Genomic DNA, 26,609 nt, shown 5'->3' on the forward strand with positions numbered 1-26,609 from the left:
AAAATAGTGTTAATGACATTGAGTCAGAGTTGAATCTTAGTAACTAGATGAAAACAAATTTCAGTTGAGTTTGTATTGTCATGATGCCATGGGACAGCTGCATGGAAAATGGATTTATGGGAGGGGTGGGGGTGGAGGCAGATATGACCTTAATGGATTGTTACTAATGAAAGGTTGCCCTATATTTCCAGGTGGAGAAGAGTCCCAGTGTAAGGAACTGGGTAGGGGGACCATCTATATTTAGTGAGTTTGATTTGTGAGTTTTGATTGGTTGAAAAGCATTGATGGGATGTTACATTTTACTTCGTCCTTCTTGTGTTTTGAAGAATTTCACTTTGGTTAGAATATGTTTAGTTATAAAGAAGCTGCACAGCAAGAAATGAGACCCTCCCCCTTTCTCAGATACACCTGGGATCTACCCTGATGGTGGCACCCCCAAGTTTAGAAGGATCTAGATAAACTTAATGCTGTTAAGAGATCCTGCCACGTGAAAAAGAAGGACCACCTGTCACCTGTCCTCCGCACTGGGGGGATTCGGCTTTTGATTTAGCTTTTGTGCTTCCTGGAATCTGACACACTGGTGAATTTCCATGGAAAACTTTATTGATAATAAAAATAGCATTCACAGACTTCTCTCTGACAGCTACATATACATTGCAGTCCAGTCTCAGGAAAGAAGCTTTTACCCAGTTGATCTACCGCTACAGCTAATGCAATGTCTGACGTACATTGTGTTACAGGTGGCTTTATTGTTCAAACAAAGCTATCGATTATGTAATTTCTATATGCATAGTGTTTCATAAAAAAGATTGGCCCATATACTGGTTCTTAATTGACACACTGGAGAGCATTATGTTCAGAGCAAATTGCAAGAAAAAAAACAAAACAAAACAAAAAAAAAATACTGCATACAATGTCTTTATAATATGTTAGCAGGCCTGTTAAAAGGAAATTCAAACCCAACCAAATATGCCAGATTTCATAAAACAGCTTTACATACCTGATTCAAAATACATTAAAATATTTTCAACAAATCACTTGTTTCATTTCGGAAATATAAACACATACCACATTCTTCACAGACAAGCTTTGTTAGAAAGTCTCTTTTATACAAGAAAAAGGCAACAGCTTTCTTGCCACCAGGATCCTATTAATCAGACAGTAAATTTTGTACAGGTGATGGCTGAGTGTTTAATTTAATTACAGTACCATAGCAACAACAGTGATAAAACTCGCAATGCTTTTTGCGCAGTTGTCCTTGTAATGCAGAAGGTGACATAATATATATTGGAGATGTGCAGCAGGGGGCGCCAAAGTGATCCCACAGCTCCCTGCCCTGCCCAAAACAGTGTCTGTCAAGCGAAGCCGATCAGTCAATTTGTTGGGTGCCAAAGCTGAGTTGCGTTTGACGTGACCAGATGGATCACGATATAAAACATCCTCCCCCCACTCTCACACACACATGCACCAAAGGCTGCTTGGGTGGAAGTGGAACCCAACTAAAATGCATCGACAAACCGTTTCCTGGGCAGACTTGAGGTGGGGTCGTACAATGTAGTCAACACTCTTAGGATCAGTTAGGGCGAATTCCCGCTGGTCATGCATGTGCAGAAGGTACAGTGTAGTACGTGAAGAGCCCAAAGACCTTTATGTTACGGTTTTCTACAAAAATTATTCATTTACAAACTTTCTCTGTCACAGTAACGCGCTAAGTTTACAGTATTGTTTGGAAATACAAGGTAAAAGAATATGGGAACTTTGGTGAATCCTAAGGAGTAATCCTCAGTTACTCAGCTTGCCCTCTTCGATCGCTATATTTAGAAATGTCCTGCAATTTGATGTGTGCGGAATATCACAGAAATCAAGTTTATGAGCAGATGTGGGGGGGCGGGGGGTGGTTACCACACAAGGAACAGTGAATCTGGTCATTATGAATCTGATAAACTGGACTACCATACAATGAGGACATGCCATGAATTTGTTACTGGGAGAATGGTTAGACAACAGGTAGACTATGTACAGCAGTAAACATCAGTAGACATTAAATCGATAATAACTTGATAAGTCAAAGCATTTGGTTCTGTGGTTTAAATACCTAAGCGTTAGACAGTGCCATTCTATGGGCTCCTTCACCCTTCAATAAATATTCAGACAAATACTTAGCAGAATTAGAATATATTATTTTTAACAATATCATAGCTTCTGGTTTTTTTTTCCCATCAATGTTTTAAAAACAGATCTGATCATTTGATCACTAATTTGAATGCACACATTCTGCAAATGTTGGGGGAAAAAAGACAAAAAACCCATAACTTGTGCTCTACAGCGACCAAACGCTAACAGATCCAGGGAAATGGACACAAAAATAAGACATGCAGAGCAGATGATATTTGGTGTGTGAACACGTGCGGCTTCTCGTGGTGGGGAGGGGGAGATGCAACCAGATGGCTGCTTAAAAAGCCTTTCTTTTGTGAAAAAGTATCATCTACAGCACTTTTAGGCACATACTTTCTTGCTGTTTTATAAAATTCACACAAATATACAACACATACAAATTCAAATTAATAGCCCGCAAGAGGCAACTCATAACCGAAAAGTAAAGGAATGATGTACCTCAGGGTCGGTACATATTCAAAATGGGGGGGGGGGGGGGGTGTAATGTCGGAGCAGTCACTTCAGTTTGCGGGGTCCACATTTTCCATGGCAGCAGGGCGTGTCTGGACGAGCACAGGTAGCAGCTTGGGGGTCCTATCAAATGCTGAGGTCACTGGGGTTCTCTTTGTAGGGTTTCCTCTTGGGCTCGAGGAGCTTCTGGGAACCTAGGCTGCCGTTGGGTCTCAGTGTGCCATGCAACTCCTTCATCCTGGAAGCGGCCGTCTCCACCGGGTAGTCTCCTTCCAGGGACGACCCTCGAGGAAGGCTTTCCGAGTTGTAAGATACCTCAGACAAACGGTCGTCCAGGATTTGCCCAAGCCTGTCACTCTGGTCGGGCGATGGTTCCCTCAGTAGACTGTTTGTCTTGTAGGTGTTGTACGGTGAGCTGGCCCTGGCTGATGCGTCTTCCCACGGCATGCGGGGATGGTCTCTTTGAAGGTTATTCTCTCTGTAACGGTCAATGGCAGGTGTGTTACTCTCAAAGACGTTCTCTCTATAATGGTCAATAGCTGGTGGGTTCTTGACGTTGTCTCTAAATCGGTCGACAGCAGGTGGTTCCATGAATGAAGTGTCCTGCCTGTAACGATCAACAGCAGGTGGTTCCATGAATGAGGTGTTCTCCCTGTAACGGTCGACAGCATGGGGGTCGTTCTGCATGGATTGCTCAAGCTTGGGAAGCTCGTCAGAAAGCCTGTTTCTCGTTCTCTCTGCAGATGGGTCCAGGAGCTGGTCGACGGAGCGAGCTCGTTGCCTATATGTATTTGGCTCCCTTGTGTACTCGGTTGATGGATTGCCATTTGAGTGTCTATCCAGGGAGCCCTTGCGTTGGGGTGAATGATGCCGACGATGCTGCTGGTAATGTGAGGTGTGGTGGTGACTCGGGTGGTGGCCATGGTGGTGGGAGCGATGGTGTCCGTGTCTCCTCTCATATTGGTTCGAAGGCCTCTCTGCACTATAAGTCTTGTGCTTCCTGCTTTCAGGAGAGTGATGCCTCCGGTGGTGGTGGTCGTGTCTCCTGTCATGGCCGCCACTACGCCTCCTGGTGTCAGAGCTCTCCTCCGACCTCCTCCCCCGCCGGTGGTGGGTGCCCTTCTTGTCGGGGGAGTGGTAGTGGTGGCCGGAATGGTTGCCCTGTCTGCCTGTGCCATGGTGGTGCTGGTGGGAGTGCCGGCCATGTTCCTTGCTCTCCAGTTCCTCTCTCGTCCTCTTGTCCTCCTCCCGTGATGATTTGTGAAGGTTTGCTGCAGAACTGGACTCCGATGACGCGTGTAATCGAGTGTTTGGTGGTAATGTTTTCACTTCCGAAACATTTTGTGTACTGGTGGTGGGATTGTTGCCGTCATTGCTGGCGTCTGTAACATATATAAGGGGTTGTGGATAAATACAACGAGGACGTCTGAGTTCTCTGCTTCATTCTCTATCAGCAACAAGGCGGTTAAAGCTATTAGCTCTCAAGCCAATGTCAGTTAATAATACTTAGTTATTTTATTATTCTAAATCTAATGACACAGCACCATATTATATACAAAATATTAGTGTTTGTGAGCCAAAAGCAATAATGCAGGAGGGGTCGAGAAACAGTCAAAGCTGTCTACAGATCTGCAGAAAACAGTTGGTTAAAAGGACACACCTAGTGTTTTCCTCTTGATTTTTGAATGCCTGAGTTAATGTTTGTGAAACGCGCAATTTTGTTTTTGATACTGATTAAGTATTTTGGTGGAATAGTGTCTAAAATTGACTTTCATGCATGACTGAATTTCCATATTTAAAAAGCCAGTAAATTAAACAAATGCTTACACCTCAGAATTAACCCTACATTTAGGCCACCTTAGGGTATTTAAAATGATTAAATAAAGTTTAAGTTCGCCTTATAGGAAACCACAGTCGATGTACGCTGCAGAACATATGGAACAAGAGCACATGTTACATTCACGGCTCTCAGCTACTGGCTACGCTTGGAATTTTAGAATTTCTCAACTGCTACAAAAACAGCCAAATATCTCTTTGTAGATAGTCTTTTTTGAACAAATAGGCCTCACAGGTTAAGCAACTGAATATTTCGCAATCAATGTCTCAAATGCGAAGGGCTAATTCACTGTTTCATTCTAAGAGTTTCACAATACATGGTCTACCTACGGCTAACCAAACTAAACTCAAAGACTCGACACTAAGTCAGACAAGAATTGAAAATTTCATCTCAAGCTACTTTTGTTTACTAGGCTACAGGAGCTTTGGTGACACGGGGCACAGTCAACAGCTGATTGGTTAAGAACATGTGAGTGATGCCTCAGTGAGCCAGTAAATCAGTGCCAAGAAAGGAGGGCTGGCAGCAGGTTTCACAGTGGACACAAAACACACCCAGAGGTCAAATGCAAGAAGCAGATGCATGGATCCATCTCTGGTGGATAAACGTGAGAGCGGCGGTCATAGGGGAAGGGTGGCAAAATGGTGCATTCTGGGTAATGGATTCGAATGCATGGAGCACAGCGAAGGCGACAGGTGAGTCAGGTCACAGCACACAGATACCGAGGGAACGAACTCCAGCTACAAACCGTAGTTTGATTCTGGCCCATAAGGTAGAAGCAGGGATCACCCAGCTTGTCATTTCTCATACATGCAGCGAGATGTGGGGCCATCATCGCTGAAGGAATGCGGAAGAGCCCAGCAAGAGAGAAGGATGGAGAGAAAAACAGAGAAAAAAAAAACACATCAGGGAAAAAAAACGAAAGACCGGAAGGTTCAGATCTGCAACCCAGGCGGAAAACAAAGACTTATCATCTAGCTTTGTGCTTTTATTGGAAAGGAGTTTATTCATTGTGAAGGAGGGGGAAGACCCCAAGGAGACAGCGCCCCCACCCTTGTGAAAAATCAGTGACACAGGAGCCCATTACCCAGCAGCATTAATGGACAGTAGATTGGGGGGGGGGGGGGGGGGCACAATAGTGACATATTCACAATTTACATCGTAAACACAACAGAACAGAACATGGGTAGCTGTCAGATTAAGGTGAAGATACAAAATGGTATAAAAATACACAGCCTGACTGTGATGTCATATTAACGTAGGACAATTCACATTCTTAATATGATGCAGTACATGGAGGGAAACTTCCGATTCTGAAAAGAGAATACATCAGGAGGGCCAGGCGCACATAACCAGGAAGAGCGACGCATCAAATGGCATTGCCATAAATGTTATGGATGAACAACAGGAGAAGCATCTTTGTCCACAAACATGACCACCTTGGCATGCAGAAACATTGTCTTTATCTCAAGTAGTTAAATTCGTGGTTCTGTAAGACTTTTTTTTTCTTTGAAGTATAACACTTTTCCATGAGGTTTACAGTACATGAGGATGGTCACAGAGAAAGGAGTCTACGAGACAGACAGGTTTGTGATTTCCCGCCACAATGGCATAAAGTGTGAGGATAAACCTCTCATGACGTCTCCTAAAAGACTCACTTTACTCAGTAGCTTACATTCACCTTCAATAAATATCATAAATACTTTACTTTGCAACCACAATTTATTAAACAGAGCATTTCAGAGCTGGATGGTTCTTTAGAAATGCAATATATTTCATGACCTGCAAGTTCAGCAAAGATCCTAGGGGTCGTGAACGTCTGATTCCAGACGCTTGGATCACTGGCTTTCATTTCACTTTCCCTGTGTCCTTCAGGGGCCTTCTAGCCCTCGCGGTGGCGTTCATCCCTAAACCCAGCTCACAGAAGCAAGCGGTACACTCGAGACAGCAGGTGACCCAGAGCGGAAGGAGGCCGGGGCGCCCAGTGGGGGGGAGGGGGGTCCCCATAGCGCGTCAGGGGGAGAAGGCGTGAGAGAAAGCGACACTTTCGTAGATGGACCCACCATATTCAGGCACAGAGCCATCCCCCCTCTTGAGGACGAGGCGCGCCCTCCGGCCGCCGTTCTTGATCAGCTCGATGGCCCGGGCATGCTTCATGTTCTTTGTGCTTTCCCCGTTGATCTCCAGGATCTCATCGCCCACCTGCATGACCAGAAGAGTCGCAAGGACAAAAAAAAAAAAGCACATAAATATGCCTGAGGGATAATGTCCTGTCAGCTAGTGATAACGCAAGCACACGCCAAAAAGATGCCTGCCTCAGTCTCTCCTCTCCCTGGGGAATATTATCCACAGACATGCCTGCTCTCAGTTCCCTGATCACAGAACTGCTATTAATATCTTCAAACAAGAGCTACAAAGAAGGTCAGTTACAGTAAAAAGGTACATTCAGGACAGTGACTGTGCGGCTCATACTACAGCAGTTTCATACCATCAAATTGATGTCACTCCTTATCCACATACAACAGATTTTGCAAATAACTGCCCCCTAAATAACCCTAACACCCGACCAATAAGGTTAGTATTCATTTGTTTGTTCGATTTGTTACCAATCAAAAGGTCAGTTTTATTCCATATAAATGCTATTGAAGTTATTTGCAGTCATTTTCATACATACAGTACTGTGCAAAAGTCTTAGGCAGTCCAAAAAAACACAATTTAACATTAGAACGTGTGCAAATTAAGAGTAACACAATAAAAAATAGTAATAATTTCTTCTGTTTTCTAAAAAGTTACTGATATCTAGTTGGATGGCTAGGTGAACACCGCTTCAGTTCCCAAACTTCTCCTCAGGGGCACCTCAGCCGTTCCACGATTTTGTTAAATTTCACCAGCAGTAAATATATTAAATATATTGGTTTAAAAAGTCAGTGACAGATTGACTAGCTGTATGAGGTGTGCTAGTGGCCAAGTCAAAAAAATACATGGCTGCACTGGACGGTCGCTACAAATACTAGGATGATTTTAGCAGCGGTTCTGAAATGGCGAAGCTGACACACTTTGACAGGCATAATATCATAGTTTTACACCAACACGAGGATAATCTAAACATAATTTTCTTTGCCTGCCTAAGACTTTTGCACAGTACTGTAGCTCAAGACAAAGAAGTGTAGGATTCTTCCCTGAACATAAATGTTAAAGCTCCGGGGGAAATTCCTAAACCATATGTACAGCTGGGCAGAAAAGCCTTCATGTGTAACTTGGGAAAATGCACATTCGGGGTCTCTGAAGGTTCAGCATTCGCCACACAGGGCCGGGACAGGCCTACCCTCATTTTGCCGTTGCGGACTGCCGCTCCGTCCTCGGCCAGCCGCAGAACGTAAAGGTCCATGTTGTACTCGCGACCTCCCCGGAGGCTGAAGCCAAATCCTTTAGTGTCACGCTCCAGATCCACAGAGTAGTACTCTGCTTCCTAGCAGGGGGGAAATGCAAGCGTCACCAACAACCTGCCTGTGGTACTGCTTTCCAAGGACAGACGCCACGCTCGGGAAAGAGCGATGATTGATAGAGCCGCAATCATCAGCGTCCGATTAATCATCGATACCTCGGACCCTGTATGACGCTGCCGGCATTGAGTGGGGGAGGTGGGCACGTCACAAAGACACTGCGACAGCACTGATGTTAATTTTACACTCTCATACTATGTCGCACCCAAACCTTCATACGCAAAACACCAACATTAACACCTATGAAGGTTTTTCATTGCAAGCTTGAAATGCGACGTAATCAAAGCAACACAGATAAATTGGCATGTAAAACATATTAAACTTAACTTCACATGGCTGCTTCTCCTTTTCTCCTAAAGTAACATGTGCCTTATTAATAAATTGAACATTTATACCCCAGATTATGTGCGGAAGGCAGGCAGAGAGACGGCCAGGTGGCGCGTGAGACGCAGACACTAACCTGGGTCGGCACTTGCGCCTGAGCCGACAGTTGAGAAGCTTGTGGCTTAAATTCGAACGACTCCTGTTTCGGTTTCGTGTTGTTTCTGTGGAGAGGATGGATGACGTCATATGGGTGTTCATGAGGGCCCCGTGAGGAAGGCCTGAGCACCGGCTGAGTGGTGGCCTGGCGATGCTCTCACCTTAAGTCCGGCAGGGCCTGCTGCTGTGCGGTGTGCGTGGTGGTGATGGTGGCGATCTTCTCCGCATTGGTCAGCAGCGACGCATTGGAGGACTCTGCCGAGCATGTGACAAGATCGGGTTGGTGCACGGTCTCTTTAAAAGTACTTGCTGATAGATTTCTTGACCCTTATCACAACAAACCTTTTCCCAAGAAAAGACCAGATGATCAAAATGTAAGTGCAGGGGGTCCTCGGGTTACGACGTCTCGACATACGACCGCTCGAGTTTACGACGCTCCCATAATAACAAAAAAAATTGAGACGCGAGTGTTTCGGCTTACGCCGTTAGCGACATGCTTACGGACTACGTGGAACAGAACAAATAAAAGCATCAATATTAAAATAAAAAAGCACCTGGTTTGAGTAGATCTGAGCATTTCTGCAATGGTGTGTCTGCTGAGCTAGTTATGTGGATAATAATGGAGCTTCTGCAACATACGAGACAGGGCTTGTCCTTTCAGTCCGTTCAGCTCTGACCCACTGGCTAGGCACTGCTGCTTGGACCTGGGGCTGAACAATGCAGCCAGGGAATCAGATAGCCTTGAAATAGCTGCCTTTACACTCACCTCCACCAATGTCAGCCACAAAATGGGCGCGTTTACCCGCGTAAGGGGGGGGCGAATATACAATTCACAGAGAATGAACCTCACGGCCATGCATACGTCAGCCACTGTGTGAAAAAAGACTAGCGCCGGTCACATGGACAGACTCCAGCGTCCCGCTCGGTAGCTCGCTTGTGTTAGCTGCCCTCTCCAAGAACGATGTGAAATTTTCATTACTCTGCGACAATGCCCTAGCCTTCCATTGTGGCACATCCAGGTGGCATCGTCCTCAGCGAGAATCTGATTGTGCCCCGGTACGCATGTGAGTTGGTCCGACTCACTAATTCCTCATTGGCTTGGGCCTCTCAGATAGTGTACAGGATGCAGCTCAAACTGGGGTAAATGTTATTCTAACAACGTGCAAGACATCCAAAGGCAACGGAGAGGTAACAAAAATGTACCCAATTTTTGAGGCTATGTGCCAGTTTATTTGCATATTTGTAAATTTTATATGCATCATAACTGGCAGCCATGTTGGCTCTATCCCATCTTAATTTAACCTGATGGGCTGGCCTCATGAAGATACTGTGAGACATCAAGCCACATTCTAAATATTCCAGAGCCAAGAAGAAGAGTCTGACAGCCGAGTCACACGTTCCCCTGCGAACATCTCAGCGCTCCTCCAGTCTTTCCAGCGTTAGCATGGGGAGCCGCGGCGCAAATCCTTGGATATGTAGGTCACTGTCCATAAGGACAATTGGCTCAACCGTAATTATGGCAGACGTAAGCAGCATTGCTAAACCACGGAGATGACGCGTAAATAGGAAGTGTGGTTAAGCTGTCCCATCTCATCCTCACCTCTAAACCAGACGTATTCCTCAACATACCACTGCATCTCCTTCCAAGTTGAGCAACTGCTCCCAAACGATCAGGTCATATCTCGACATGAACCTTGGTAACTATTTTGTGTATGAACAAACTCCCCCAGAAGAAATATTATAAGATGGAGAGAGGGAGTGGACATGGGTGAGAGAGAATCAGATGCAAAGCACCTCGTTCACCTGTTGCCCCTTATTAAAGTTATAAATGAGTTTTCTCTTGGGCTCAGACCTTAGAACCTCAGAAATGTTTCTCAAACTCGAACCATAGTTCGTCTCCACCCTTTACTGTGTTCCCACACCACAATGAAAGCCAACTTGGCAATCATTTGTTATCGTTTCACCTTTTTAGTGAAATCTACTAAGATCAGCAAAGTCCCTCTTTCTTTATTTGACCAGAGAGCAGTCCGTGAATACCTCCTTCATTGCTTTTGGTGTTCAATACCTGCCTACCATTAAATGACACTGTCTTGCAGAAGTGCCGCATAAAATCTGAGCAATTACAGCATGCCAGATAAAGTTCTCACTGAGCTTGAGTCTGTGGGAAGTCTGCCATTTCACAGTTGGGAGACTCTGGTACGGATGAAAATAAGTCTCACAGGATAAAGAACGATGAAGCTTGACAGACACGGACTTAAGAAGATCTACAAATATGCAGTGGGTGCTGGTGGATTCTGAACAGATGGGGGAGACAACTCACCATCCCCAGGAATGATCCTCAGTGTGACAGTTTTCCCGGCCTCCTTGATGAGGTTTACGATGTCAGAGTGGGACTTGTTGGTGATGGAGCAGCCGTTGACGGCCAAGATGCGGTCGCCAACCTTCAGCTTCCCGCAGCGGTCGGCCGGGCTTCCTTCGATGATGCGGCCTATTTTGTGGGGCATGGCCACACACGTATTTCCAGCTTTTCCGGAAATTACCGTTTGCATTTGAGCAAATCAGCAGATTTTACAGTTTGGTACATATTTGCCGAGAAAAACCAGAAGATGAGAGATGGGGAAAGGAAGAGAGAAAAGAAAAGGAAGAAAAGGGTAAGGGTTACCAAACAAAGCCACCGAGCAAAAAATGAAAAACGCTGGTCAAGAATATGCGGCGTGCAGTGGGATGAGGGAGTGAGCGTCCTGCAGACTCCAGCATTAAAATCACTGAGGTGTCTAACGGCTGGCATGGAGGCAAATTTCTAAAACGGCACCAACGGCGCCTTAATGAAGCGTGTCAAAGAAACAACAAAGACCAAAGAGGTGGATTCCATAAACCGGAGAGCTGCCGCTTCTTAATGAGAGCCTTGCATCGTCCCTGCTATGAGTATCTGGGTGTCTGCAGTGTAGCTTAATGCATGACAGTTTGCACAGGCCTCATAATCATAACGGTTGTGTGAACAGCCCCTTGGGCTCCTTACTGCCAAAAGGATATTTATAACAGTGACGCTGGTCCCGGTGTGGCAGCTTAACCATGGCTGAGTGCTATGCGCCGTATTTTGTTCCACTCGCCATCTCGCCAAAAATGAAAGGTTTCGTCGTAGATGACTAGTGAAATGCAGCTAAGCCCCATAATGGATTTGTATGAGAGACCGATAGCTGGTGCATTTAACACATTAAAGCAGTGTTTCTCAACCCCCTCCTCCCGGACCCCAGAGAGACCACATTTTGCTTCCTACCAGCCTCCACCTCTGAGCAATCAAGAGCACTGAACACCTGGTTCAGGTGTGTTGGGAGCTGAGGGGGCAAAAATGCAGACTGTGTAGGGGGCCCTGGGGACTGGGCTGAGAACTGCTTTAAAGAGAAGAGGACTGCCACCACAGAGTGCCCCCCCTCGCAGTGGGAGACCTGTCTTTTGGACTGTCCCTCATCCCACTGCCACTATCCTTTGTGATTTTCAATGCAGCTGATCAGTACAAAGCATCCATATTTTCCATGTTTCCCCACAAGCAGAAGGCCCCCCACAGTCCCCACTGAGATGAAGGCAAGCAGCAAGAGACACTACCCAGATACACACACCATAGTGAAGTCCCCCCCCCCCCCCCAGTGGTTCAGTGGGAAAACTGCAGCTCTGCAAAGCAAGCAGGAGAAGCAGCGGAGAGAGCAAACGGAGGGCATGCATAGGGGAGATGCGGGCGGGCAGGGAACACCCCTTTAAAAAGGGGGACCAAGCCCCCCTCTTACAAAATCCTTTAAAAAACAGTTAAAAATGCACATACTCAACTAAACCAACATAACATTCATTTTTAAATCTGAAAGCCCTTGGGAAGGTGCAGTTTTACATACTAATGTTCTTACAATTATCATAAAATAAAGTGCTTCACAGAAAATATTCTTGTCATTCTTAGCATAACCTAAGATAATGATGACACCAGTCCATTGGAAGCAGGGCTGCTCACACCTAACTGTGTGGGCTGTCAGCAGCCTCGTCGCACCTTTGTCATGTAAATGAAATCCAAGCTACAATTCACACAGGTTACTTGCCGGAGCTGCAAATTACCCACTAAAGGGCTCCGGAAGTCCCCCATTGCCCTGGCCACTAATGCGGGGGCTGCTGGTCTTGGCAGTGATGACAAGCCAAGCGGAACAGCTCAGGCCTCACTGCCGGCTGCAGTACCGGTCTTTGCCAATGCCACACCATAGGCGAACGTTAGCATCGGCACCCCCCCCCATCAAAAGGCAAAGCAAAGGTGGTTGGCAGATCAGGGCCACCACAGAAGCAAACATCCTAGGCGTCCGCCTATGTCACGTTTAGGATTGGCCGGCCCTGGTCTACCGTGTCCATTTCATGTGTCTGATTTGTTATGTATCCTTCGGAATTTGTGGCAACGGCAGGCTTACCGAAGGTGGTGCCCGCGTCGGGCCGGGACACCGAGGACACGATGACGAAGCCGAAGCCCTCGTTCTCGCCACGCCGGATCTCCACATCGTAGGGTTGCACGGCGATGGGCACCACGCCACCCGCGCTGCCGCCACCCCCGCCGCTACCGATACCGCTGGTGCTGCCGCTGCCCGAACTCACAGTGTTCAGCGAGTTCTGGCTGCCCTGTGGCGTGCGCTTCTCCTCCGTCAGCGAGGGGGCCTGGGTGCTGCTGTGGTGCGATGAGGCCGGCGATGGGGGCACCTCGCCATCCAGCTTCGACACTGTGGAGGGTGGGGGGAGGCTGGCTCAGAGACTGCCCACATCACCACTTGCTCGATGAGCATTCGGACAGAAGCAATAGATATTCCCGGGAACTTGCAACACGATCAGACTGATTCCGTATGCTTGGTTGGGATTCTTTGATCTCTTCCCTTCTGCATTTTAAAGCCGTTCTCATCATCATATGTACAGAAAAGCAAAATTAGAAGAGTCACATCGCCCGTTACAAATGAGAAAGAGGGGGTGCTGTGGATTGCTTTGAACACAAGATCAGTATCAAAGATACTATATTTTATGCAACCTTTGGGATTTGAGTCTTTAATTAAATGAATGTAACAAAAGGAGTTTTGGTGATTAATTTTCCCACACAGTGAATCCCCTATCTGTGTAGGGTGCTTATTATGGTAAACAGAATGAGACACATGCAATATATTGGGGCTTTGACTCCCACTCTCCTGATTCCTGTGACCACATTCATTTATATTTGCAATGTACAAATATTTTTGAGAGAACAGGGTCCCTGGAGCAATTGCCGGTTAAGGGTCTTACTCATGGGCGCAGCGGTGACATGACATAGCCCGTGCTGGAATTTGAACCAGTGACTTTCTGATCATGGGCATGGCATCCAAACCCAGTGAGCTACACACTGTCCCCATTGCTCATCTCTTCCTCTGTCCGCTCACCAAACTAGACCCTTGCAGAACGGGGTCCCTTGACCCTACATCCATGGAAGTGGTCTTCATCTATCAGGAGCAGACCTGGCTCCAGTCATGCAGAAATGTCTTTCACGCGCCTGGTTCCGGACTCATACAAGCCCCAGAGCACAGCAGGCGGGCTCACCAAACACTGCGCCTGACTCTTTTGCAACAAGGTGTCTTTCTAATGATGGACCTTCTCTTCACAATGGACCATTTGACAGCAAGCTACATCTTATTAATGTCCTAGGATTGGGACACTCTAACTCACAGCCCAGTACTTCAGTGTAGAACTACGCATCACTTAACAACAATCTCACACACAACAGCTGAAATCCCCCCCCTCCCCACCAAAGGCAGTCACCACCAGCTGCGTGCCCCACCTCCAAATCCCGTCTTCCGCCTGACAGTCAGGTTGACGTGGCCCTGCTTAGCCGCCTGCTGCATCAGTTGTACTACCAGTTGGTGGGACTTGCCCACCACGGCCGTGCCGTCCACGCAGATCAGCTCGTCTCCCGAGCGCAGACGGCCGTCTTCGTCTGCCGCCCCGTACTTCACGATGTGTCCGATGTAAATCTGCCCGGGAGCCAAAACAGGAAATGTCACTTAGCTGGGATCAAAGTTTTTTTCCGTAGTTTTATCAGCATGCCAACCCAGCAATGACTGGCTGGCTGCGGTTTCTCTGAAATATCACTCTCTCTTCATCTTGAGTAACTAGCACAGCTAAGGAAAACTCCTGGGTGTAATTATTTTCGTTCTTCAAGAGATGTATCACGCACTTCTGTTTATCGTGAGAACAGACCGCGTGGGCTCTGCTGCGTGCGAACCAGCAGTCCGTAAGAAGGCTTTTTTCTTCCCCTCCCTCCCCCTGATTAAAGCCACGGGACTGAAGGCACCGTGAAAGCTAGCTTCTCTGTTACATAACCCCCCCGGATCTGAGGGGTGCTGTGAAGGCTGACACAGAGGCAGTGCTGCACTACAGGAGCTGCATTTGTGGTGACGGGAGCGCAAACTTTTAGCCAACAGTGTCTCAAACTCGAACCCTTTAAACTGAGTGGGAGGAGATGTAAGGCCTGGCCGTGTGATTACAGCATAATAATGACAGGCTGAATGGAGCTGTGGTGAATTATCCCTACATGAAGTGCATGAAAAACCAGTATATCCTCTGATGAGAGCTTTGATAAACCCAAATACTGCAGTCACAGACATAACCCCCCCAGACAGTATCCCCCCCTCAGCAGTGCCTGGCTTTCACGGGTTTTTTCTGTTGTCTGGAAACTCACCGGCTCGCCGGGCTCGTTGCCCCCCAGGATGCGGAATCCAAACCCTGTGTCCTTCCTCCACAAGAAGATGTCCTGCTCTTGGAAATCTGGCACTGAAAAGCAGAAGCCGCTGCACATGAATCGATAGCCTCCTCAGGCATTGCGCGCCACCCAAATAATCCCCCACCCCCGAATCCCTCGATGTGATGTGGCAGCTGGACGGGGCTGAAGCAAGGCAGAGAGTGATGATGTCAACCCACTGGATGGGTAACTCTGAGGCCCCATCCCATGCTGCACGTCTTCAGAGCTAACCCTAAACTTAAACCTTACTCCAAGCCCAACCCTAAACCTAACCCTACACCTAACCCCAACCCTAACCCCAATATTTGGCTTCAATAAATATAGGTGAGAATAAGAAGGGGGGAGAGACATTGATCTGTTAAGGATATGGAAAGTGGGAATGCACAAACAGGAAGAGCTATCAGCCCATAACATAATTACTTAATAAGCCTGATAGGAGCAAAAACAGGAAGGAGAGCCTCAACCATGCGACACATCACCAATCCTCACACTAGATAGTGTCATGAATCGAGAAACAGTGTCAGCATCTTCCATACATTTCAGAAGGTGAGAATGTCTCCCCATAAGCCGAACATTTGGTGTGAGATACACTCAGTCAGGCGAGTCCGCAAAGACGAAGCCTGATTAAGCAGGGGACCGCTAGGGGTGTTGCACAGACAACTCAAGCTTGCCAATCGCTGAAATGAGAGCAGAGCAGATGACTCAAGTAAAACCCAAACAGGCCGTTAACTGGAGCACTGTGAAACGGGGGCTGGGGGCACCTGGAGAACAAACTTCAGTGGTTTGTTGTCAGAGCCTAAGACTCTGAGGAACACAGACCCAGGGCGAAGATCTGTGAGTTGTGGCTGCTTGGGAAAACATATCTGTGAGGGCCAAAATATACGCACCTCGCTCATCAAACAACCGCTGTATATTTATCACTGAACATTTTAGTGTGCGTAAAATTGCTAACCTTTTTGTGATTGGGATAGCTAGTCCAAATTGCCCCTAGTACCTGCAATTTAACTCTCAAAATGAAGAGGGTCAAGCACCCCACAGGCCAGCCGCTGATGCCCCCCTCATGGGCATGTTTTCTCCATTCCTGCTCATCTTAACCAGGTAACTAGGAGATTGATTAGTTGACTAGTAGAGTCATATGTTGGTGAACAATAAGATGTGAGTGGCCAGACCAGAGCTGAGAGCCACTCGATCACCAAATCCCCAGGAGTAGATTACAGTCTCCCGAATCAGCCATTCGATACAGCTTCCGACATATTCCCAGTGCAGCAGGACTGTCACTGAAGACAATGGTCTTCCTGTCTGAGTTGTCACCAAGAACCACACGTTTGACATGCCATTAATCACCAAACTGTCTTTACGGTGACTATGAAATTTAACTACAGCGACACATGCAATCAAAATATTATCCATCACTTGGTGATGATTACAAAGGCGACCCGTGACTTGGCTGCACTGGCAAAGGGTTAGTGCTGCGAGTATCTCAGCTATTAGAGTCGGGGGGGGGGGGGGGGGGGGTTCTCCTGAATTCTCTCTCTTGTCCTGCCTCCTTTCATTCCAAGCCTCTCAATTAATATTTCTGCAGATGCTCTCAGCCCGTTGCGGCTCGTTCAATCATTCGCTGCCGCCCTTGTTGCCGAGCACCACTTTGCACCAAGGTCACCGCGTACGGGTAATGAGTCCATTCACCGCCGCACTGAGCAAGATGGCAGGAGACAGGGGCTGCGCGATAGGCACGCAGAAAACGGGGCAGGCGGGAACGCTCCAGCTTCAACGCTGCCCTCTAGCTGTATTTCTGATCTGAACCCCAAACGCCACAGAGAGCAAATCATCTTGCTTGTTCCGCCCTTTCACTCCTCCATTATTATCTTTGATTAAGCACTGGTGTGACGGGGGAGAGCTCCGCTAATCCCTACACCTGACATCGACTGGTTTCCTTTTCGCTGAGTGGCATCTTAGCAGAGATTCCTCGAAGGACAGGCGGTGAATTCGACATGACCACACAGCCCAGCAAAATATAGCCACATACACCAGCAAACAGAAAACATATTTCAAAAGCCACACATGATGAATATGTTTGTAACAATCAGCTTTGGGGGCAGGGGGTTGGGGGGCTGCAGGTGGCAAGATCTCCAGGGGGCATCTTCAAGGTTGAGCGGGAAACTAAACACCGCGTTGGGAAAGGTGTGGCCTGCGAACCAAGATGGCGGATGACAGGGGCTGCCCGAAATTGGATGCAGGAATACGATGTAACAGGAGGTTCTCACCAAAAATAGGAACCTGAATTAGAGCTAACGATCTCATCGGCAAACGAGCACAGACAGCTAATGCGGGGGCATTACCCGCAAAACCTCTCTGCGGGGCCTGCATACTCACATCGACTTTCGTACATGCTCCTGGACTGGGCCCAGATTTTAAACGGGTCGGGCTTCTTCTGTGCCATGGCGTCGACCGGGTCCTGAGGGAGCGGGCCGGGAGGCAGAGGGGGCGGGGCACTCTCGCTGGCTGGGGCTGGGATAGTGTGCACTGGCGAGTCAGTGTGGGTGCTGCGATGGCTGGAGAGGCTGTGCTGCGAGCTGCCCTGGCTGTCCCTCCTCTCCAACTGCTGATGCTGTGGCTGTATGGCCAGGAGGGGGCGGTAGAGAGATGGCATTAGGTGGGGAGTAAGAGCCAGCGATAGAGACAAAGAGCCCAAAAGGAGGAGCGAGGGGGCCAGACCTTCACAGTGCCCATCAGCACACCATCTATGCTGCACACACCCGGTCAGATGGGTAAGAGGGGGCCACGACATGGCACTCAAAACCTCCGTCTATCCCTTCCCAGTCATCACGGTAATTACCACTGAAAGGCGCCGGGCATCAGTAGACTGCGAAGATTTCTCAGCATCTGCAAATTATCTCTTAATCTTTTGAAAGCTTTAAACTTGGGCCCCATTCGAGCACGGCTTCCATTTTTGGATGACAGTCATTTAAACAACCTAAAATCCATCCATCCATCCATTTTCCAAACCGCTTATCCTATTGGGTCGCGGGGGGTCCGGAGCCTATCCCGGAATCAATGGGCACGAGGCAGGGAACAACCCAGGATGGGGGGCCAGCCCATCGCAGGGCACACTCACACACCATTCACTCACACATGCACACCTACGGGCAATTCAGCAACTCCAATTAGCCTCAGCATGTTTTTGGACTGTGGGGGTAAACCGGAGTACCCGGAGGAAACCCCACGACAACACGGGGAGAACATGCAAACTCCGCACACATATGACCCAGGCGGAGACTCGAACCCGGGTCCCAGAGGTGTGAGGCGACAGTGCTAACCACTGCACCACCATGCCGCCCCACAACCTAAAATATGACACTAAATAAGTCAAAAATCAACAAAGCCTTCACAGAGTAACTCGCCAACAATAAATCCCGAGGGGTTGTGAACACTCTATGGACAAGCTAAATGCTGTCACAGGACCAATCCCCTGCAGCATGTGATGTGGGCGCCAGGGTGATGTGACCCCACACCTGATAAAGATGTTAGTGGGGCTACATCTTTCATAATATTTGTGTGATGCTGGGCTGGGCACAAAGCAGCTGTTCATGGTGACACGGGTGCAGAGTCAGCCACTCCCGGCCGTCCTCCTTGTCGACGGGGTGAGCTACACCACTGACTGGGAGTGCGGAGGTCACGGCAGACTTCTCGAGGTAACAGCCTTGCTAAGATTTGGGTGGTGAAAACAACATTCCATTTGCTTCAATACCAGATTCCGCATCACAACCTGCAGGACGGAGCCAGAGACCACACACAGAGGGCGCGCGATGCTCTGGCGATTTCCCCACGCATGAACATGTGGCCGACAGCACGTGCAGACCGAGCGCGGCCAACCGTCCGACAGTCACGGGTCTTGAAAATGCTCCCGCCGCCGCCGCTGTCCGGCTGATGACCGCAAACCAACCTTCTCAGTCACAAAGATAAAGAAGCCGTTCTACTTAACGAAAGTGCACAGAGAGCCGACAGGCAAAGTGAGGCTGAGAGGTGCAGCTTTTCAAAGAGGAATCCGAGGCTGGTGACCCGCTGGAAGGACAGTTAAGGAACCCGGAGTGAGCCTCTGACTGAGAGGCGAAATTCCCCCATGGGGCTCAGACCACCAGCCCCAGCAAAACACCATAACTCAGCCCATTCAGGGCACCTAAGAACCCCGCCTCCGCACACACACATACGGACGGACAGAGCCGCACACGGCAGTCACCCTACTCACCAGCTTGGGGCTCCTCTTCGCTGGCGCCGCCCCTGTAAGACAGGAGTACACAGCACATTAAACCGGGGACACAATCCCTGACACGGCAGGGTCATGCCCATTGGGGGCATCCCCAGAGAGCGGAGCACCGAGAGGCTGTGCAGATCAGAACACAGCCGGCAGACCCCCTCCTCACCATCCTCAAGCACCCGCTCCCCCACTGCCTCGTCCGCTGGAGCTGCAAGCATCGGGAGGCAGCTTGTTTCCTTCTCTTTCGCTCCCTCGCTCCCCTTGTTTTCCCCGCCCTCTCCCTCCTCCTCCTCCCTTTGCATTGCCAGCTCTCCCCTGTTCTTCACCCGTTTGCTCTCTTTCTTCTCGCCCTCTCTCTATCCCTCCCTCCCTCTCTCTCCCTCTCTCTCTTTCTCTCCCCCCTCCCTCCCTCCTAGTCTGGTCCTGCCCCTCGCTGACGGTGCTTCACACCACACACAAACAGCTGCCTCGCTCTCTGTTCACATGGGAAGAGGATGGGCTAGACTTGTACACTCTCCAGAGGCGCTCACACACTTACAGGGGAATTGCCAGCGTGAGGGGGGGGTGTATGCTTTTGTTACGATATTGAAAAAAAAAATCTGACAGAATGTCCGGAACAGAGTGAGAAGTCAGCTATTTAACGTGAGCTGCATCTGTGTGGGGCCCAAGCCGCCCGCAACCAGAGACCAAGCCTGATGCCGCCTCTTGCATCTCATAATCGCTCGTCCCCATTTGCGCTGGCAGGGTTTAGGCAGTTGGCACACACTCTGCAGCTGATGTCCTTACATTATTAATCGCTGCCTCACCAGTATTAAATGTTAAAATGCTGCATTCGGTCTCCCCCCACAAAAGATTGATGATTAATCCTCCCAGATCTCAACTGGCAGAAAAGGATTGATCCCAAGCCCAGGTATGAGTGCTTATGTAGGGTGGGGGGACACAGTAAGAGGGGAACAGGGATAGGAACTGGTGTCCATGCTACACAGCCAACACTGCCTCCCTACCCCCCCCCACCCGCTCTACATAGCCAACACAAACCCCCCCCCCACTCTACATAGCCAACACAAACCCCCCCCCCCCCTCCCCAACAACCATACACAGTACATCCCCAACGGGATGCGAGTCGCAGCTTGTCAGAAATCAAACTGCGGGGGGGCTGCCCTGTGGCCCGACATGCAGAGACGACTCTCCGTCTCCATATGGTACTGTGACCGGACCTTGGTGAGACCCGGCCTTGCCAGCACAACCTGGGCAGGCCTGCTTTCCTGGCCAAGGAGGCTGGACCTGAACACAACTGCCAGCTGGAGGCCTGGGGCACAGCCAACTGCAGCGGCAATGCAGTGATGACACCATGCCCATCGCCATAGGGAGGGCCTTCCTCACATCACCCGTGGCATGTCAGACCCAGCAGAATCTAAACGGAAGCTATTACTGCTCGGATTATCGCCTGCAGTGGGGGGGGGACCCAGCTTCCTGACACCCAGCACCCCCCCCCCACACACACACACACACACACACACACACACACGCCTGGCCTTGGAAGGATAGCCTCCGACTGCCCAACCATCTGCCACCAAGACGAGGCTGAAAGACACGCTGGGAGTGACAGACTGTCGCCTGGCAACCACAGGGATCGACAGGCAGTCGTATCAGAAAGATGACAGTGCCGTTGGGGACATTCCTTTGGGGGGGGGGGGTGAATTACCAATATAACCAAAGTAACAAGGCCACCGCTGGCCACACCGCACAGGCAGCCAGAGCAGCCCACAGCCTCCCCGCTGAGACAGGGAACACTGTGTTTCGGGTCCATCGCTTGCTCACGCCGGGTGAGGTGAGGCCACAGAGGGGAATCCCACAGCAGAGACAAAGGAAGACAACATCAGGATTTACAGCTGGAGTAGGGGGCCTAGCGCTGGTAGGGGTGGGGGGGTCACCTTGTCCCTTTTTACCCCTGAAAGGTTACAAGTGATGCAATTCAATGGCGTTAATGAAACTGAATGATGGGAGGCTAACTTATGCATTTATAAGATGACTATGTTCTGCTCAGTATCCTATGTCTCTGTTCAATACTGCCGGACATCTCCGACTCAAAGGGCCGTCGGCGATTCTTCATTCGGGGCACGCCGAAGCCCATGCTCTGCACTGACGGGATGACGGGAGACCTTCTCCCCGCTGCACAGATCCATTCCATTTTCATGGCCCCAGGTTTTATTTTACCTTAGGCATGAAAATATGTACAAATCCACAAGAAACGCCCATCTAGATGACTGCCAAGCATCAAAAATAATGCATGCAGATTAAAATCTGCCTCGAGCAAAAGACTACAAATTTTAATCGCTTTTTCATAAAAAAAAAAAAACAAAACGAGAAAGACAAAGAATTCCCAACCCATGAAAACTGAGAGTGTGACGTACTCAGACATACAGTCCCGCGACACTCCTTATGGATAGCCAAGCTAACCTAAGCGGCTCTCGGTCACTCTTCCTCTTGTTGAATCGTACCGCGATAAGCACCTGTCAGTCTGCTCGGCTTCATAACCAAACCAGCCATCCTTCCTCACACCTTGGAGACAGCTGACCTCCAACAGAATGGCCTTCTACCACTGACGGCCATTTCCGACACACCAGTGTCTACCACGCCCCAAGACGACTCCCCAAGAGCCCCCCCAACGGCCCAGTAGTGTAACGGATCCCTACCTCATTCTGAGCGATGATGACATTTAAGCCATTAACCGTTAGATAAACCCTTGCGCAGGCTAAACTGATTATGCCAGAATATCATTACTGTAAAGACAACATGGAGAGGAAGTGAATGTATCTAGATGTATTGCTACCTGCGAGCATATGAATATGCATTAAGTATCTAAATGAGGATCTGTAATACCATATCCAAAAGGCTGAATTGAATTTAGGGGTTGCAGGGCATGAAGACATAGGGTGAGGTCATTTTATATTAAAAGTAATATATCCATCCAAGTACTATAACTGCTCATCGAACACAGGGTCACAAAGAGCTTAGAGCCCACAGCCTATCCCCGGAGGCCCAGGGGGCGAAGGGAGGACACCCAGGACGAGATTCAAAACTTGCTGCCATATTTTTATGGCAATGACTTCACCACGAGGTCCATTCTGATGTTGCCGGTGTGTCGGCCGTCTAACAGCCCTTTCCAGTGCCTGCCGACAGTTTGGCGGGAGACGTGTCGCATATCGCGCCAGCTTTAAGGAGGTTCATGCCTTCCCAGCAGACCCCTGCACAAAGAAACGCATTTGGGGAAATAAATAAATAAAAACCACACTGTCGATTACAGCTTTCCTCGGGCTTCCAGGCAAAAGTGCGTCCGGGGCTCTAATTGGCTGCCTGTGAAATGACTTGTGACGGATTTAGCGTAGCGAGGAACAACGCGAAGCTCAAGAACGCCAATTAATGCCATGCTGAGATGGTGAGGCCTAATTAAAGAGCACCATCGCTCTCTCCGGCGGCAGATCCACTCCAGGACGCCGAAATCAAAAACTTTCATGCCGTGAACATCCGAGGAATGAACCCGTAAAGGTAGCCGGTCACCAGTTCTGTCCAGGGAGGGGCAAGCGTGCCCGGGGGCTGCTGGGCCACAGCCTAAACCAGCTGGGGAGGCTAGCTAGCCAGGGCAGCCCTTCGCTTAATACAAGGCAAGTACTTCATACTTAATACACTTAATAATAGACAAGCTTTTAATGGTCGTAATAAGTGACTGCAGACACGATAGTGTAGTTAACTACCTACCAAAGGAGCCACGATGGCAGGCTACAGCCGGCATTTCACATGTGCCTTACATCGCTTTGCTTATCCGACACACGTGTTCCTGACCTGTGCTGGACAGAGATCCTGCGCCACTCGCTTTGTGGGGACGGAACCACCCACTGACATTTTAACTCAAAATTATCCTCCACTCTGGGCTAACAACAATGCCTTTAGCTGCTATTCTTCAACAGGGTTTTAGCTTTACCTCCTAGTAAAATAGCGTGAAGTAAAATGCACGACTGTATTTTGATCTTTTGCTCAACACAACCCAGCCATATGCGACCTTTACTAGCCTACAATTTATTCTCTGTGAAAGACGACAAAGGCAACAAAACTGACTGCAGCTGAAAGCCAGGCTTCTGCCGCATAAACAGAGTTTTCCTTGTAACTGTGCCCAAGGCCTTGAGATCCACCAGAACAAAATCTCGATTCATTTAACTCCCCGACTGGGACTGTTCCCTGCGCGAGGTCCTTTCTGAGGGTCCTCATCCAATCAGGGCACAGTGACCCCTCTGAAAGCCCCCAACCCGACCCGTACTCACTTAGCCGCATTCACATGCTCACGAACAGCGTGGGCAGATGGAGGTAAGAACTAATTCACAATAAATTCAAACTAAGATCTGACCTTCTTCATATACGGAGTGAAGTCCTATAGTTTTAATGGCAAGATTTGAAGACCAATAAAGTTAAAAAAAAAGAAGAAAGAGTAACATCCCACAAACACCTGCAGCGCCTTGCCATGCGCAGGACGCCTACCTCTCTGCACCAGCATGGTGACCTCACTTCCTTTGGGACACTTGCTCAGCAGGTCCACCACCTGGTTGTGAGTCATGCTCTGAACGTTCCTCTTGTTCACCTCCACCAGAATGTCCCCCTCCTTCAGGCCACGGCAGCGGGGATAATCGACGATCTGTTTGACCCTCTGGCCGCCCCCAGTGGGGCTGTCGGCGATGGTAAATCCAAAGCCCTTTTCGCCCTTTTCCATGTGTACGGTGATGAGCTCGGGCTGCGTGGCAATGGAGGACGCAAGAGTCACGACGTCGCTGGGGTAAGCGGCCGTGCCATCAGCCGCAACCTCGGCAGACGGACTGTAGGGTCGGGGCTCCTTGGCACCGTTCATGCCGCCACCCGGCTGGCTTCCGCGGCTGGTGGGAGAGTCGTAGCTTTCCTGCCCATTCACAATGATGGGCTCCTTGTCCAGTATGGCTACTGATGTGACCAGGCTAGTATTGGGATCGTCAGGGTCAAACGGTAAGGGGTAGCCCCGGCAAAGTTCAAGATCAACCATGGAGCCGATGGGGATGGACTGGAAGATCTTCACCACCTGTGAGTGCGTGTAGCCCAGGACGCAGGTCTCGTTCACACTGACGATCACGTCACCTGTGGGAAAACCAACGCGGTGTCCATATCTGACAAATCACAACTGCAGATAAGCCATGCAAATCTAGTTTTAGATCCAACACAACCAACCAGTCTCCATCTTTCCATCCAGAGCAGCAGGTCCATCTAGCACCAAACTCTTGATCTGCAGGAACTCATCTGGCTCGTCGCCGCCTACCACCGTGAAGCCAAATCCCCGGCGACTCTTCTTCAGCTTGGTGTGGATGAAGGTCCCCTTCAGCTCGGCTGGGTTCCTTGTGAAGAAGGGTTTCCCGCCTGGAGAAGAGACCAACAGCCAGATATTGTGTCACCCTTTGATGACATCAGGGAAGACAGACCTAGACTGTCTGAATACCGCCAGAGTAACAGTGAAGCTAATGTCGCGGTTGCCTGTGCCGGTGTGATTCAGACAGGCTGTGGATATCGGCACAAAGACGTCACACAACGGAGATGCAAAAGGGGCATCAGCAGTGACAAGAGTGGGATCCACCAACACAACAGAACAGGACAATACATGCATCAAAATTAGGCAAACTGGCTGTGGTCCAAATTGGGTCACTTGTTCCTGTGGCACTGTCCTCACTGTCCTCACTGTCCTCTCCTTAATGACCTGGCTGGCATCACTGGCAAAGTCAAGGCTGGCAGGTGGCAGGTGCTTGTGACTAGTTCCAGTATGAAGCCTGGCTCCCTGGTCTTGATCTCAACCTTGGTTTCAAGATGTCAGCTTTATGCTTTAGACTGGCTGGATGCTTCTCACAGTGCAGGCCAGACAGCAAAAATGATGGCGGTAGTGTTCAGATGGTAGGGACACTTACGTTTGGCCCCCAGCGGAGGTGGAAGAGGGGGTGCCGCCTGTGGATCCCGGTATGTCTCCTGGTGGTTGTTGGGGAAGTTGGCCAGAGGTGGCCCAGCTGAAGAACGCTCCTCTATCCACTCTGCAGGAACAGAGGAGCATGGTGGATTGTTATCAGCTTAGGAATTAGCAAGCCATTCTAGATGCCCATAGCCCATCCTCCCCAACAGAGGTGAATCAATTAGCCCCAAATTCTAATTTTTAAATGGGAAATGACACTGACAGGTTATACCCTACCCAGTCATACCAGCTAATTTTATTAACAAATGAACCAATTCAACATCCAATTGCAGCACAACCTGGTCTCAAAGCATTCACAGCATTTTCTGACATGAAGAATTGGGTTAACAAAGGGAGAAATCTAGAACTGAAGTGGAAAATTGAATACAGTCGTAAGTATTTATGCAGCATACTGGAATTGTTTAAAAACATTGCACCGAAACATATTTCAGAATGTAGCCAAATCACACACCGGAATAAATCCCACTTTTGTAACCCTGTAAAGACTTTTGTGGTGTTAATTAAGGTCCTCTGAACCTAGACAACACCATGACAAATACAGAAACACTTTGATGAAAAAAATTAGCCTGCATTTTGGACAAAAGGACAGAGAAAGGTAACCAGCACCACGAAAAGCGAGAAGGGAGGCCTCATCTGCCCGGCGCACGGACCTCGGATGAGCTTCTCACCTTCTGCTGGCTGCTGACCGAGCTGCTTTTTCCTCTTGGCTTCCAGGATGGGGTTCTCATACTGCGTCTTCCTGTTTATGTGGCTAGGGGGTGGGGTGGGCGGGGGGGGGGGGGGGGGCAGAGGGACATTGAGCGGGATCATGAGAAGTCTGCACACTGCCACTTCAGTCCAATGAGCACTGCGTTCGGGTTAGACAGACAAGAGCTGCGCAAACATCCAGTATCTTTTAATTTAACTGCATCAGAAACACCATGGGCTTCATTGGTCATTTGGAAAACATGCAAAGGATAAAAGGAGAACATTGAAGCCATGGTGATGGTCGAGTCCTTCAAAACGAACATCAGAATTAAGGTTGGCTTACTCGACGTAATACACTCCATATACAGGGTCGTCTATCTTCTCCCAACCAGATGGAAGCTCTGAAACATAGAGAA

General features: G+C 49.0%; 1 protein-coding gene across 11 annotated transcripts in view; it reads right to left on the reverse strand.

Moving 5' to 3' along the window:
• Positions 1–581: 581 nt before the first annotated feature.
• Positions 582–26,609, reverse strand: part of magi1b (membrane associated guanylate kinase, WW and PDZ domain containing 1b) — a 114,486-nt gene continuing 88,458 nt past the window's right edge. For 7 of the 11 annotated variants that reach the window (XM_049023020.1, XM_049023013.1, XM_049023016.1 and 4 more), the window contains 16 exons: positions 26,537–26,594; positions 26,175–26,257; positions 25,448–25,567; positions 24,723–24,908; positions 24,009–24,632; positions 19,467–19,498; positions 17,594–17,834; positions 15,161–15,252; positions 14,261–14,453; positions 12,882–13,184; positions 10,763–10,966; positions 8,604–8,697; positions 8,423–8,507; positions 7,785–7,928; positions 6,523–6,661; positions 582–4,007 (listed from right to left, as the gene is read on the reverse strand). In XM_049023020.1, the coding sequence (XP_048878977.1) occupies positions 2,752–4,007; positions 6,523–6,661; positions 7,785–7,928; positions 8,423–8,507; positions 8,604–8,697; positions 10,763–10,966; positions 12,882–13,184; positions 14,261–14,453; positions 15,161–15,252; positions 17,594–17,834; positions 19,467–19,498; positions 24,009–24,632; positions 24,723–24,908; positions 25,448–25,567; positions 26,175–26,257; positions 26,537–26,594 (3,854 nt within the window). In that variant the 3' untranslated portion in view covers positions 582–2,751. Of the gene's footprint in view, positions 4,008–5,207; positions 5,297–6,522; positions 6,662–7,784; positions 7,929–8,422; positions 8,508–8,603; positions 8,698–10,762; positions 10,967–12,881; positions 13,185–14,260; positions 14,454–15,160; positions 15,253–17,593; positions 17,835–19,466; positions 19,499–24,008; positions 24,633–24,722; positions 24,909–25,447; positions 25,568–26,174; positions 26,258–26,536; positions 26,595–26,609 lie in introns of all 11 variants that reach the window. The other 4 variants (XM_049023021.1, XM_049023019.1, XM_049023015.1 and 1 more) reach the window with 2 other exon arrangements.

This window comes from Brienomyrus brachyistius, chromosome 8, assembly GCF_023856365.1.
Source record: "Brienomyrus brachyistius isolate T26 chromosome 8, BBRACH_0.4, whole genome shotgun sequence".
Taxonomy (NCBI): Eukaryota; Metazoa; Chordata; class Actinopteri; order Osteoglossiformes; family Mormyridae; genus Brienomyrus; species Brienomyrus brachyistius.